Here is a 15,906-nt window from a genome sequence, read left to right as displayed (position 1 = left end):
CTGAATTTTTTATTTTATTTTTGTCGTATACCGATATTAGGTTTAGGTTTTAGGGGGCCGTTCTACTGATTTTGCATTATGACCACAGATTAGTTTAGATACTACGTATATTATGACGTTCGAGACCACTGCGTAAGAACTATGAATGTCATTTGATTATCGTCAGCGATCGGCTGTCAATTTCCTACACGTTCTATTTATCAAGTTGTATTTCATAATTTGCGATAACTAGTGTAAGAGAAGGTGCTCTATTTAATCATGATATATTCTGCGTGGCGTAGGCAGTTGCAGTCTTTTGTATTAGTTATTCTAACATGTGTAATATCAGCTCAAACTGATGTTCCGAGACCTCGCGGCGTTTCCTTATCCAAAGCATCTCTATATTCGCCGACTAAAGATTTTACCTGTTTCGATGGATCCAGTACTATACCATTTACTTACGTGAATGATGATTATTGCGATTGTTTCGATGGCAGTGATGAACCGGGTACATCGGCATGTTTAAACGGTATTTTCCATTGTACAAATGCAGGGCATCGACCGCAAAACATCCCAAGTTCACAGGTAAATGACGGAGTATGTGATTGCTGCGATGGCACTGATGAGTATGCTAATCCTGAAGCGTGTTCTAACACTTGTGAACAGTTAGGTAGGGAAGCTAGAGCGAAGGCTCAACATTTAGCTGACCTACATAAAGCAGGTAACTCTATAAGACTAGAGCTTATTGAAAAGGGCAACAAAAAACGTCAAGAAATGGCTGAACAACTGTCTCAGTTGGAGAAAGATAAAGCTGATGCTCAAAAAATAAAAGAAGAAAAAGAAGCACTGAAAAATAATTTGGAAGCTAAGGAGAATGAAGCTCTTCAAGTGTATAGAGATGCTGAAGAAAAAGAGAGGTTAAAAAAAGAAGAAGAGGATCGTCAGCAATTAGAAAAAGAAGTTAGTGAACAATTTACAAGATTTGATTCTAATAACGATGGATTGTTAACAGTGGATGAAATAAAAGTTGCAAATGTATTTGATAAAAATAAAGATGGACAAGTTGATGAAGAAGAGCTGAAATATTTTATGGGGGATAAAGAACATTTAAATATGGAAGAGTTTAAATCAGACACTTGGCCATCGCTGAAGCAGTTGTTGATGATGGAGCAAGGAATGTTTAAGCCAGCAGAAGCTGAAGAAGTAACAGAAGAGCATGAAGCAGATGAGGAAGAGGCAGAAGAGCCGAGTATTGCAGACATCGATAGCACCGGTACTGAAGATGATCATATTGATGGTGACTTATCACAAGATGATGAGGAAGATCATGATATACATAGTGAAACTCCAAAAGGATATGATGATGAAACACAAAAGTTAATTGATGAAGCGTCGGAGGCACGTCGTCAAGTTGTAGATGCAGAACGTACTGTGAGAGAAATAGAATCAAGTATTAGAAACATTCAACAAAACTTAGAAAAAGATTATGGTTTAAATCAAGAATACGCAACACTCGATGGGCAATGTCTAGAATATGAGGATAAAGAATATGTCTACAAACTTTGTTTGTTCCAGAAAGTTACACAAAAATCCAAGAATGGTGGTATGGAAATTGGTCTTGGCGATTGGGGAGAATGGGCTGGAGAAGAAGGAAACAAATATTCAGTAATGAAGTATACAAACGGAGTTGCCTGTTGGAACGGGCCAAATAGAATGACTCTGGTTAATATTAACTGTGGCTTGGAATCAAAATTGATGTCAGTCACAGAACCATATCGTTGTGAATATAAAATAGAGTTTGTTACACCTGCGGCATGTGATGATTCTAATTTTATACAACAACAGACATCCCATGATGAGCTGTAATAGTTTTAATATATTTTCACTCTACATGAGATGTGTTGAAAAATTAGGGTAGTTATTCATTACTGTCACCTTTTGTCACAATAAGTTAAAAAGAAATTAAGTCTGGTCAGCTTTCATTTGTTTATAAAATCTAGTTATCATTTACACTAGATTACAAATGTAAGACATGCTCACTTCTTAATCATGTTACTTATATTTTTAAAAAGAATTTATATTATTTAAATGAACACTGATAGCATAGCTGCATTTAATATTATTTCATTTTTTAGTAATAATTTTGTAATATAACACGTTTGTTATATGATTAAAACTACATTTCTGATCTAAGACTGACCTGGCTAACAAATATTTATTTCTATTACATTCCTCAAATGTAAGGCTGTCCTAGCAGTGGTGAAAATGTAGAAAAATATAAAATCATGATGTGAACAAAACATTGTAAGTGATTAATAAAATATTGTTATGATTAAAGTTTTGATAATTATTTATTAAATTGTTTTACATTAACACCTTTGTTATTTCAAAAAAAAAAGTATATATATCGCTGTCCCCGGGCAATAAAGCGGTAATATCAAAAATCAAATTTTACAGGAGAAATAAAAGAAGCTAATTTGTTTATAGTGCAGTGTACAGTGATCCAAAACAGACGTTCAATATGTCAAATGAAAGCTATTTTTTTTACCAATTTAAGCTTTTAAAAATAATTTTTTAAAAACAAATCGTATATTTTTTTAATGAAATAATTTAAAAAAATGTATAATACAATTCATAGATGATACTATTTTAATTGCAAGATCATTAACAATTACTGTAAAGATGTTCACCGGTTTTTTGTGTTATTTTTCTTAGAGTAATGCAATAATACATAGCTTAGTCGTAAGAGAATTATCCATGCAATAAAACGGTTATTGTCATTTATTCTAACGAAATATTAATAAAAAAAAGTGAAAAAAAATAAGAGTGATAGATTGATACTCAGAGAAGCCAAAAATTAAATAACATTAAAAAGGGTGTAACCGGCGTATACCGCTTTATTGCCCGGGGCCAGCGATATACACACAACGTGTAATCTTACGACGCATATTTGAATGTTGTTGTTATTATGTTAATAACCATGCTATGTAAGCTAGCTTCACACTATAAAAATAACGCAATATAAGTAACTAAGCCGATAAACATAATTAAATGAATATAAGTAGACAAGAAAATTTTAAAGCAGCGCCATCTATGAGATTTTTCTATATATATGAAATGTAAAGAAGAAACGGGTAAATGAATGTTATTTTAAAAGGTATAATCGTAGGTATTTTTGGTGCTGTATAGCGTTCACGCAGACGACGTCGCGGGCAGCAGCTAGTCCCTAATAAATGCGTATTTAATTGAATATTTATTCGACTAACTACGTTGTATTACTTATCAATAAAATCAGATCAAAAAGTCAGTTTATTTTGCGTTTGCGATCAAACACAATTAGAAAAACTAAAATACGCAAACGACTTTTGTAGCTGCGCTAACTAGCTATTTCCCGCGGCTTTGCTAGCGTACAAATTGATTATATTTACAAAGAGGCTCTTTAATGTAATACCTAACTCGTTTTTAGTAATTTTTATTAATAGACTTAAAACAAAGTTTTGCTTAAAATTTTTAATCTCTATTTCTTCCCATTAGAAGGTGAATTTCGAAAAATCTTTCCTCAAATAACGCTTACACTATTAAATCAATATCCTCCCAAAATTTCAAATTGAAATCGAATGTGACTTAGGGTTGGCGTAGATATGTCAGTCTAGAATCTAGAACGAATACAAATGTACGACTTCATTATTTCTATATCTTTCTAATTTTTGTATTTATCCTCCAATTTAAATAAAACAATCACTAAGGACGCTTCCTACCTAAGGCCCACAACGCCATCGATCTCGATCGCTGAAATTGCCATTCCGCTAACGTAAAAAATGCCGCGGGCGTTGTGGGCGAATTTTATAAGTAGAATGCATATTTGAGCGCTGTCAAGTGTTAGATGTCAGCTGTGTGCTCGTGTGCAATATGACGGTATGGTGAAAACATACATACAGCTGTGAGGGTTCTGAGTGAATATTTCGCATGGAATGGAGTAAAACTTAATTTAACATCGATTCCCGAGAATTTATCGTTGCGTTTTTGAAGAACTTAATGAGTCATGAGAGATAAAATTCACAATTTGAAATTGTCAGTTGGTTTTTTTAAAATTCCCGCCACGTTTTGATGAAAGCCAACTTTGACCCACCTATATTTTCGTCACTTGACGTCACCTATGACGTCAAACGATCGCTCGCGAAGACCATGGACCTTAGGTTAGGCGTTGCGAATGCTTAATGGAACGCGGCCTAAATGTTTAATGAGTTGTCGAAAACCATCAGTGATCAGTGAAAACCGCAAACTAACTGGTTAAAGCTGTTTCTGAGCTTAGCTTGGAAATACACACAAACGCATAGATAGATATACAGATTCTAAAAATCATTGTTTTGTATTATATTGCGTTAACAGTTTCCAAAAAAAAAAATACTCATATGTCTTCAATGTACAGATTGTCAGTTACTTTTTTATTACATTTTAGTTAGTTACAAATAGTTCTTTCCTTAATGGCTTTTAGTCGTGTCAGTTTGACACATATCATTACCCCAATGTCACGTGGGATATTATATGTCATATACCTATTTCTTTTTTTAAAAACAGATTAAGTATCATTCAACTACCCTTACTTATATACCTCTTTGACCCTAACTAAGAGGGTAAAGTTACACAATTTCATTTGATAGTTTATTTGCGTTAAGAAAATAATAACATATCAGTGCAGTTGGCAGATAAAAGTGGACTCACGCTTGTGAATAAATATAATATTCTTTTTTGTTGGAAAGGAGATATCCCTAGTTTGGTACCATGATAAGGAAACCAGGATCTGATGATGGGATCCCAGAGGAAACGAGGGAAACTCTCGAAAACCCGCATAACTTTTTACTAGGTGTACTGATTTTAATTATTTTTAATTTAATCGAAAGCCGATGTTTATCTTGTGGTCTCATTTAAATTTTATCGAGATCTGACAACTTTTGGAGTAATCTTTGATAATGCGTATTTACTTGATTATTTTTTCATCTACCTACGTTGTATTACTTGTCGATATAATTGAAGTCGGTTTTTCTTCGTTTGCCTGCAAACACAATTATAGTACACACTATTTTAGATTTTTTTTTTTAAGTGACTATTTATTTAACAAAAATAACAAAATTACAAAAGAGTAACGATACAACGCTATTAGCTATCTGTACAGATATGCTTTTTGTTTTATCTGACACTACCAAATTTTTGGCCACCACTACCAAATTTTTGGCCACCACGAGGCAGGGCTGCCAGATGTACGATTTTAATCGTACTATCGTTAGTACGTATATCGCTAGACCAAGATCGAACACAAAATGTACGATTTTTATATTCCTATTACCTGGAAGCATTTCATAATTAAAAAAACTTCATCCACCGGCCAGCATGAATTTAGGAGAACTACCCCAACTACCTAACGCATGTCTAGATCTTTTACTTGAATGAAGTCTCTTTGAATAATCATATAAGAGCTATATTTGTTTGCTTTCTAACAAAACTAATATTTATACTATAGATATTTTCTCTTTCGGTAATAATTACGACAATTATTATTTAATCAAAACAAAACTTAGAAACAGTTTATCCAATGATACACGTAAGGTCAAATTATTAGCTAAGCAATTAATTAAGAAGAAACGAAAATTTTACGAAATTTACCCCAACAAATTCTTTTATTAAAAAATATGACCACAAAAAATTTTGTATGCGTGTAACAAATAGTTTTATTACATTTATTTTCTAAAACTAAACGAATTTTGATAATTTATAATAAAAAAATTGTACTTAGTCTTAAAGGGCTGAACGATCTTTTTATTTCAAAATTTCCTTGGCATACGATTTTTTTTGTAGTTGGCGTAGGATCACACTTTTTGTGCACTTGGCAGCCCTGGTTCGAAGCCACCACCAGTTGCCAAATTGATGCAAATTGTCAAACTTGTGTTTGTTAGTGCTTCTTGTATTTATAAATTTGAATTGGATTTTTGTCATCCATATAAAATTAAGTAACTAAGTAAACATTAGCTTATGAAAAAATACTAAACGTTTTCTCATCAACCCCTCGAGTGACATCGAAATATGGAAACGATATTGGAACAGCAACGAAGTTACCATGAAGAAAGAGAACGTACCATGGATGCAATGGTCAAAGAGATTTTGCAAAAAAAGACGGGAGTACGTATTCCATTTATTTTGTAACAAAATTTTATTAGTTCGACCTTAGTAAAATTTTATTCCATAAGGTCTTTCGTATTTATCTATAACGAAATATAACCTTAAATATTTTCCAGCATCGCGAAACAATTAACGCTGATCACCGTTTGAAAAATCTACATGATGTAAGTATTTAATTTTTCTTCTCTGTATTTTAGATAGAGATACAGCTAATGTTAATTATCATATTATAACAAAAATTTAAAGTTGTTCACAAGCCTAATAAGTTTTCACTACTAGTTTTTACAATGTGTGTTCATTTAATAATATTTATACAAATCACTAAAAAAAGTAACAAAAAAGACTTCAAATGAAAAAAAAAATTATAATTAAAGTTCTAGGTTTCCAATTAGGTATGTAACTTTACAAGTTAGTACAAATTCAATTCAACTCTTACTTATTCTTTACTGAAATTTAGGTAATATTAAAACATATTAATATATCCATTTTACTGCACCAGTGAAGCAGTATATAACTACTATAAAAATTTATTACAGAGATACATAGAATCTTCTATAAGGCTTAAGGAGCTATATGAAGACAAAGATGGTTTGCGAAAAGAAGAAATTGCCGCCCTATCAGGTCCTAATGAGTTTCAAGAGTTTTACGCTAGACTCAAACAAATTAAAGAGTTTCACAGGAAGCATCCTAATGAAGTAAGTATTTTTGTTCATGTTTCCAACAGATGTACTTACATGATCTATTGAAGGTTTCTTTACTTAAAAAACTATTTGTTATGCTCACAAAGTGATCGATGTTGTGAGGTGATATGCGACCTCCGCGCCATGTATACGATCTCCGTAGTGTTGTTAAAACCAAACATGTCAACTGTCATACTTTGTTATTTATTATTATTAATTTAGTCATTATATTTGTCTAGTAGAATTCTTTCAGTTAAATAAAACCAATATTCCTCTTGGTTTCTCATATATTATGCCACACAAGCGTTCCTCTAACTTTCGAAATTCTTCTTCTAACCTCAAAACTTTAACCATGGATATCTCCATAACCATGGGGTTCCGAGGTGTGACAGTGGTACCAGGGGTAGCGTTTCCCCCCCCCCCCCCCCCCCATCCCCCCACGGTCCCGAAATTCGGTTTTACCTAATCTAGATCTTAGCCACATGTTGTACACAGTATGTTTGTAATTGAACAGTTTGTAAACAAAACTAATCAAGTTTAATGTAGGAATGGGTCCTAAATGAATTGCTTGAAACAGTAATATTTTGTTGATTACTTTTATGATTAAAAATGTGACCTTAATGTGTTTTAGATCTGTGTTCCAATGTCTGTTGAGTTTGAAGAATTGGCTAAAATAAGAGAAAATCCCGCTGAAGATTATACAAGTAAGTATTTACTTAATGTTTCGAAATATGATCGAATGATTTTTTTAAATAAACCTTTAAGCAAAGCTATGAAAATTCGTTTAGTTGGTGATTATTGTTAAAATTTGGCAGTACATAGTGTTTTTCTGAGTTAAAATTGTATTTAATTTCTTTGGTTTGTTGTTGGATTTATGTTGCATTATTCAAATTTATTTCAGCGCCTGTTGAATTCACAGACGAAGAAGGCTATGGAAAATATTTAGATCTACATGAATGTTATGAGAAATATATTAATTTAAAGGGTATAGAGGTAATTGGCTATTAACAATTATAATATTGTTATAGATATTTTCTAAATTATTTATTTAGTAATGTAATATTTATTTAATATTTCAGAAAGTAGACTACATAACATATTTGAGTATATTTGATCACCTTTTTGATATACCAAGGGAACGCAAGAACAGTGAATATAGAAACTATATAAGAGCACTTCTTACATACCTTAAAGATTTTGTTAGTAGAGTAAAACCATTATTAGATCAAGCTCAAGAGATGGCCATTGCTCATCAAGAATTTATCAAGCAATGGGAAGCTGGCACTTTTCCTGGATGGCCTGTAAGTATGAAATCAGTAGTTACAAACATCCTTTTAAGTAATTTTGTTGCTTATAACATTTAAAATTATTTATAAGTACAGTTAAGTTCAAGTAAGTATTATTTATATGTTTGTGATCGCCTAAATACCGGCTGTATTCATTTCCCTTTGGGGCACATTTTTGTGTATGTTTTTATGTATAGTGGATAAACCTCGGATCCTACACCTAGATGAAGAAAGTGTCTTTGCCCTGAGACAGAATTTTTTAGTTTTGATGCACGGAATGGTGCACAAAAATCTTTGATAACTGTTGCCAATACTTAGGGGTGTTTGTTTAATTTCATGAAATGGTATGGTATGGTATGGTAAGCACGGGCTGGTTTCCGCAACTCGACGATATTGCGCCTATTTTGCGCGTGTGGGAATAAAGTCTGTTCAACGAGAAGAGATACCAAATGTAAACAAAGCCCATCATTTTTTCGTAGCGACGGCGGAACAAACAAAATGTAGTCTATCTCTTTCTATCTTGTTTATTTGCTATCTGCTGCACGTCTCTCTGCAAGGTCGAACGATATTTTAACTGGCCTTGAAAACAATTGGACCGCGTACAGCCCTTTAAATTTGTATTATTTATCTTTATTTCATTTCGTATCCTGAAGCGCTCGGGTGATTTTTATATTTCAATAATTATTATTTAAGAAGTATCAAATCTTAAATACATAATTATATTTAATTAATTATATTTAATTCAGTAATTACAAAATATAAATATATTTTACATTAAAAAATTTTGTGTAAGTAAAAAAAAAGGTTACAAAACCCTGCATAGTTGAATGACCTCGCATTTGGTTTGTTTACATTTGGTATCTCGACTCGTTGAACGCACTATAATCTATTCACTCCTGGCACCCAACTCCTCCAGAAACTTCAGAAGTCTTTTTAGCTTCTTGAAGATCTCCGGAAGTGTCTTCAGGGTGCCAAGATGTTGTGCCCGGTAAGCCGCTACACCTGGACAGTAGAGAAGTACATGCGTAGCCGTTTCTTCTGTTCCCATGCAATCTCTGCACAGGGGACTGTCTGTAATGCCTATATTAAATAGATGTTTGTTATATGGACTGTGTCCAGTCAGTGCCGCAGTTATTTATTGCTAATTTGGCATCAATTACTGGCAGCGCCAACTTGGCTTGCCTACAGTCCTCAAGTTTGGACCATAGAGTGATGTGTTTGCGTTTCACACGTTGTCGAATTTGGCCTTTGAGCCAGCAAGAAGGTAACGATATAATCGGTTCGGCTCCTATGGCCGTCATACTTGACCCCCTTCTTGCTAGCTCATCAGCCCCATCGTTACCGCGTGTGTTGTTGTGACCTTTGATCCACTGCAGTGTGATGTCGTTATTTTCACCTACCTGCATCAGGGTGTTATAGCATTCATAGATTATACCTGAAGCGGTTGAGTTACTATCTAGTGCCTGTAATACTGACATCATCATCATCATCATTACAGCCTATACAGTCCACTGCTGGACATAGGCCTCCACAAGTTTACGCCAAAAATAACGTGAACTCATATGTTTTGCCCATAGTCACCACGCTGGGCAGGCGGGTTGGTGACCGCAGTACAGGCTTTGTCGCACCGAAGACGCTGCTGCCCGTCTTCGGCCTGTGTATTTCAAAGCCAGCAGTTAGATGGTTATCCCGCCATCGGTCGGCTTCTTAAGTTCCAAGATGGTTGTGGAACCTTGTTATCCCTTAGTCGCCTCTTACGACACCCACGGGAAGAGAAGGGGTGGCTAAATTCTTTAGTGCCGTAGCCACACAGCACTGACAACACACACAATACTAACATGCTGTCTGATAATATACGGATGTGGGAATCCTTTATGTTCCTTTTCCCGATTGTTCTGGCTGCCTCAAGTATAGTGATATATTAATATGTAGTTCTTTGGAGAAGATGCAGCTTCCTGACCCTGTTTTCGTTTTAGAGCCATCCGTAAAGATACTCAGGTCTCGCCCATTTGAGACTACACGTAAGCCCTCTTCCAGCTGTATTTTGTATTTTTTGTCAAAAATATATTTGATCTGTATTCCGTCATTGGGTGCTTCAATGAATGGAATGTCTTTGGCTATGTCTTCCAGAATTTTTATATGTGGTGTGCCTGTTGAACACAATAGTTTGTGGATCTTTAATTTTACTGCAGTAATTGCAGCTTCTTGTTGAATAAATAGGTGAAGTGGCAGAATATTTAGCATGGCCTCCATTGCTTCTGTCGGTGTGGTGCTCATGCAGCCCGTGATTGCCATGCACACCAATCTTTGCCATCTTTGTAGCTTGGATTGCGCTGTGGTGAGAAGTGTTCTGCACCACCATACCACAGCTCCATATCTGATCATGAGTCTACTGACCTCAATGTAGAGCCATAGGGTCAGTTTGGGTTTAAGGCCCCAACTCTTTCCAATCATCCTACGGCATTGCCAGAAGATGATGCTGGCTTTGTTTAATTTATTTTCTATGTGTTTGGACCAGCTTAGCTTATTATCTAGTATTACACCCAGATATTTTACCTCTGTGGTTAAATTCAGGGTTAAGTTAAAGAGGTAGAGTGTAATTACCCAAGTCTCGTTTGTTAGTGAACATCACTAATTCTGTTTTGTTCAGATTTATGGACAGGTTATGCTCCTCGCACCATTGTTCTTCTAATAGCAGGGCTGTCTAAGTTTAGTAGAATTTCCTGACATAGCCAGTCTAATTCTTGCTCATATTATTCATAACATTCTTAGCATCAACAGTCATAGTATGTACAAAAATTATTAAACCAAACCAGTTTTTTTTTTGATATTTTAAAACAAAGTTGGATTTTTTATAACATTAGATAAGTTTATTTTAGTTTTGTTGCAATATGAATGCACTATCACCTGCGCAACAATGTATAATCACTTGACACTAAAATATAAATAAAACATTTTTACTAAATGATAAATAGGTAATAAATTTTCATAGACTAAAAATCATGTACCACATTAAACATAGCTCAAATTAACGTATCATCTAAAATGTTATAGTAATTAGATAGTTGCAGATTTACCAACAAAGTTTATAAGTGGTTGAAGTAGAATAAAAACTTACATTTACTGTAATGTACTAATCTAATGCTATAAAAAAAATTATACATACTTTTGAAGATGTTTACTTGTTAACACTGACAAGTTGTCATACCTAAGGTGTATAAAATATGTGAATTCAAATAAATATTTTCAACCAAATGCATTTGAAAATTCATGATCTCTTGCTTACTGATTCATCAGTAACATAAGTAAACATTCTGAGCAAACCTCTGTCACAAGATTAACTCTAATGTATATTTGTTGCTCTTTATGTAAATATTAAGCTGTTATTTTCCTTGATAGGAGAAAAGGCCGTATACATATATAAATATTCCTTATTTCACTATAAACATGCTTTTTTTATTTACATATTTTACTCAGAAATAGTGATAGTAAATGAATTTTCAAAGTTTATTATTGAAAAACATACATTTTTGTTCATATCTATATCATCACTCAAAAATCAAATTTCTAGAAAGAAACTGGTGGTGCTCTAACAAATACAGGGGCACATTTGGACTTGTCAGCCTTTTTCTCCTGGGAAGAATTAGCGTCACTTGGTTTGGACAGATTGAAGTCTGCCCTTATGGCTCTTGGATTGAAGTGTGGAGGAACTTTGGAGGAAAGAGCTCAAAGGTAATCAAAAATTTGTTATTTTTCAAACATGGTATCATATAATTAAATATATTTACGATTTTATTGCATAAATTACCATAGAGAAAAGTATCATTACATTTTTTGTAATTTGATAATTATATTTACTGGTTGCTGTTTTATTTAAAACTATTTTTATGTAAACTTTAGTTAACTGGATGTACTTATAAAAATTTGAGATAAACGTAGTCTAGTATTTTACATACATTTCATCATTAATTGTCTGTCTTATAATTAGTTTAATTTATAATAAATTGTTTTGTTAAAGCTAATTTATCATTTATAGATTATTCAGTACAAAAGGTCAAACGGCTTTAGATAAATCTCTCGTGGCAAAGAAAGGGGCTAACAAGGCCAAGGCTACAACTCAACAACGCCACAAGGATATCGCTGCTATAGAGGCACAAGTTTATAGGTAATTGCCATTATAATTGTTTTATGGCATATACTTTGTTCTTGCATTTTGTTAACCCCTTATTTCTTTTTATTGCTAACTAATTTTCTCGGCTTTTCAAAGGAGAGCGTAAGATGTCGGTTAAGCAAAAATGTTAGGTATTTTGTGTGTCAGTCATTTGGATGTTTGTAAAGCTTAACATGCGACTGCAGAGCTGTCAAAGTTTTACAATCGTATGTTGAATTTGACACTTTCATATTTAAATTTTTTTTGAGTATACAAAAAAGTTTACGTTATTGTGACTAATCCAAACAAAAACATGTATTAAATAGTTTTGCCGTCCTCAAGTTGTTTTGATTTAATGGCATACTCAAAAAATTTGAATTATTGAGTTACCATAACTTAGCTTATGTGGTAAATTTCATCGGCATTGAATTTATGAACTGTAAAATCATGTGACGAAAGCAATTCAAACAAACTGTTCTGTCTTTAGTTTTCTTATAATAAATAAATAGTAGGCCCCCAGTAGGATTTTCTCCTGAGTTGGGGGTCTGGAAACACACACAATACATAAGCACAAACACCCAGACCACGACAAACATCTATATGACCAATACAAATATCTGACGTGAGCAGGGATCGAACCCGCAACCGCCAACGCAACAGTAAGCACTGTTACCGCTGCGCCAACGCGTCGTCTATTCGTATATTTTCGTATATCCTGGTAAATTTTGCCTTCTGATTAATACTTGTGAGTTGACCTACTTTATTAACCCCTCATTGTTATTTCATTTTTACTGCTAATGAGTTAGAATAATTGCTAGTTTGCAATAATTAAAATTTTAATTAGTTATGCTATAATGAATGTTCGATAAGTCATTTTTTCTGTGTTGTGTCCATATTCCATAGTTAAATAGGAATAATTTTTATTTATCTAAAATAAATAAATACCTAAATTTCACTTATGTAATATTTTTCCACTGCACTTTAGAGTGCACTTACTATTATCTCTTTAAGGTGCACTTGCCTTATTGCATGCAAATGCATTATTGGTATCAATAAAAAAAAAAGATTATTTAAAATGTATATGGTAAAGAGATGATAAAATATGCAGTAATTCCCATTTATAATAATTTATCGTAACTCAGTATGGTCTGAAGATAGACGACAATTTAGAGGTTAATGGTTATACAATATGGTATTTCAAAAATAATTGTAATTACGTTTAGAATAAAATAACAAAAAATATTATTATTTTTTACAAGAAATATGTAAAAAAAAAAAAAAATTGTCAGGGGTTGCCTGTAAGAGATTACTAATTGTAATAAGACCGCTTTTGCAGTATGTTAGGTTTGTTATTTTTATTTTCTTCAATATTATTTTAATGATACAGTATACATTTAATAAATAAAAACATTTATGCCGCCTGGATTTACGAATTTTGATTGTTAGGTCGACGATGATAAAAATGTAGATAATGCAATTTCGTAAGCTTAAGGTGTTTTTAAATATGTATTTTTGTTTTTATTCAGTCATAATAAATATTGAACTTGTTAGTTTAATTACTGACTGAATAAAAACAAACTTTTGTGATAATATCTTATCACAGTATATTCTTTAAACGACTGTAGTAAAAAACTTACGAAACGTAACTCTCTTTCTACCTTCACTAACTTACACTTCCCTCTCAACTTCCGTCCGTCTCGTCCGATTACACTTTTCGTAACGCTCTCGTCAGACATTCATCAGCTTACTCTGCATGGCAAGCGTGCGTAAAGAAATTGAACTTCAATAAAATAGATATGCACGTATGTAACAGATTCGCGAACATAGTGAGCAGTACCCGCGCGTCGACGATAGAGAACGTGACGCGGCGCGCGGCGCGCGCGGCGGGCGAGCGGCGCGACGAGAGCGACGAGGAGAGCGACGCGTCCGCCGCCGCCGACCTCGACTCCGACGACGACGACGTGCCCTACAACCCCAAGAACCTGCCGCTCGGCTGGGACGGGAAGGTAACACTATATATTTATTTATTTATTTATTTATTCTTAATGTACACCGAAATACAGACACATATAAAGAAAGATACAATAAAAGATCTTATCGCTAAATAGCAATTTCTTCCAGATAACCTTTGGGTACTGGACATGATAGCAGATGTAGATGATGATAAGATGTAGATGTAGCAGCGGTTAAGGTGTGCACAAATTAAGGAGTAAAAATCAATTATATATTAATATATTATATATCAATATGTATATTAATATATTATATATTAATATGTATATTAATATATTATATATTAATATATATAATATTATTAATATGTGAGGCAAAAACTTTATATCCCTTTTTAGGAAAGTATGCAGATTATAGTCAATGTTTCTTTATGACGTTATCACGTAAAAACGACATAAACCGACTTTACAGACAACCAATTTTTTTTTTTAAATAAATAAAATGTATGTTACTCTAATGGATGCGGGTTCGATCACTGCAAATCAATTTGTAGGGCCAAGCTTGTATGATGAATGATATTAATGATCAATCATTACGCCGTTATTTTAAAGTATATTTATCAGACATACAATCGGTGTATTGATGAGGCTCACACAACCGAGAAGTGCAAGAATGGTAGAGAGCGCTGTGCCAGCAGCTATACGCATATCCACCCTTAAAGATGGCGTTAGAAAATCAATAATTATATTCTTTTTTTTTTTACTGAATGGAGACATTTAAGGACAATACATATAAGGAGCAATACTTACTATAACTATTCCAGTTTGTATTGGTATAGAGCCACCATACAGTATCCACTCTGCAGATTATTTTAAAGGTAGTCTGAATTTTATAATTATTTTTTTTCAGCCTATTCCATACTGGCTGTACAAATTACATGGTTTGAACATCAGCTACTCATGTGAGATCTGCGGCAATTACACATACAAGGGACCCAAAGCATTTCAACGTCACTTTGCTGAATGGCGTCACGCTCATGGCATGCGCTGCCTCGGTATACCGAACACTGCGCATTTTGCTAATGTCACGCAGATTGAAGATGCTCTAGCATGTAAGTAGTTTTCATTTTAAACTACTGTAACTATCCATATCATGGATAAAAATGTTATCAATAATTATGTCCCATATAATCAAATGGATAATAAATGCCAAATTTTTATTTACAAATATAATACCTAGTTACGATATAAAATTATATTTCAGTGTGGGAGAAAATCAAGAACCAGAAGGAGAACGAAAGATTTGTCGCAGAAAATGATGAAGAATTTGAAGATTCCCAAGGAAATGTTGTTAATAGAAAAACATTTGAAGATTTAAAACGTCAAGGACTGCTGTAAAACTTAGTTTAATATTAATATAAATGTTCTACATAACTAATATTGTGTAATTAAGCATAAGAGGACAAATAAAATATACTTTAGTAATAATAAAATAGAGTTTCTTTGAACTTAATAGAGAAATGTAACAAAAAATATTTATAATATGTTTATCATATGATGAAATATATAGTTATGTTCTATTGTTATACACATTGAAGTGTTTTAAAAACTAAAATCACAAGTTCTACTACTTACTAACTGCTATACTTGATACTACTTACAATTTAAGCTTAACAATAATTTGT

The 15,906-nt window shown here is 33.2% G+C and overlaps 2 protein-coding genes across 2 annotated transcripts; both read left to right on the top strand.

Annotated features, from left to right (window-relative positions):
• The first annotated feature begins 147 nt into the window (after positions 1-147).
• On the top strand, positions 148-2,316 carry LOC123658110 (glucosidase 2 subunit beta). The gene has a single exon (XM_045593577.1). It carries the CDS (start codon positions 259-261, stop codon positions 1,843-1,845), a length of 1,587 nt encoding a protein of 528 aa, XP_045449533.1. The 5' UTR covers positions 148-258; the 3' UTR covers positions 1,846-2,316.
• A 3,548-nt stretch (positions 2,317-5,864) lies between these two features.
• On the top strand, positions 5,865-15,714 carry LOC123657676 (splicing factor 3A subunit 3). The gene is made up of 11 exons (XM_045593200.1): positions 5,865-6,153; positions 6,270-6,317; positions 6,690-6,848; positions 7,465-7,537; positions 7,735-7,826; positions 7,913-8,152; positions 11,691-11,851; positions 12,156-12,284; positions 14,083-14,275; positions 15,132-15,333; positions 15,486-15,714. The coding sequence occupies exons 1-11, from the start codon at positions 6,058-6,060 to the stop codon at positions 15,617-15,619; spliced, it is 1,527 nt and encodes a 508-aa protein (XP_045449156.1). The 5' UTR covers positions 5,865-6,057; the 3' UTR covers positions 15,620-15,714.
• The last annotated feature ends 192 nt before the right edge of the window (positions 15,715-15,906 follow it).

This window comes from Melitaea cinxia, chromosome 11 (genome assembly GCF_905220565.1).
Source record: "Melitaea cinxia chromosome 11, ilMelCinx1.1, whole genome shotgun sequence".
NCBI classification, from domain to species: domain Eukaryota; kingdom Metazoa; phylum Arthropoda; class Insecta; order Lepidoptera; family Nymphalidae; genus Melitaea; species Melitaea cinxia.
This window is presented reverse-complemented; position numbering and strand designations above follow the sequence as displayed.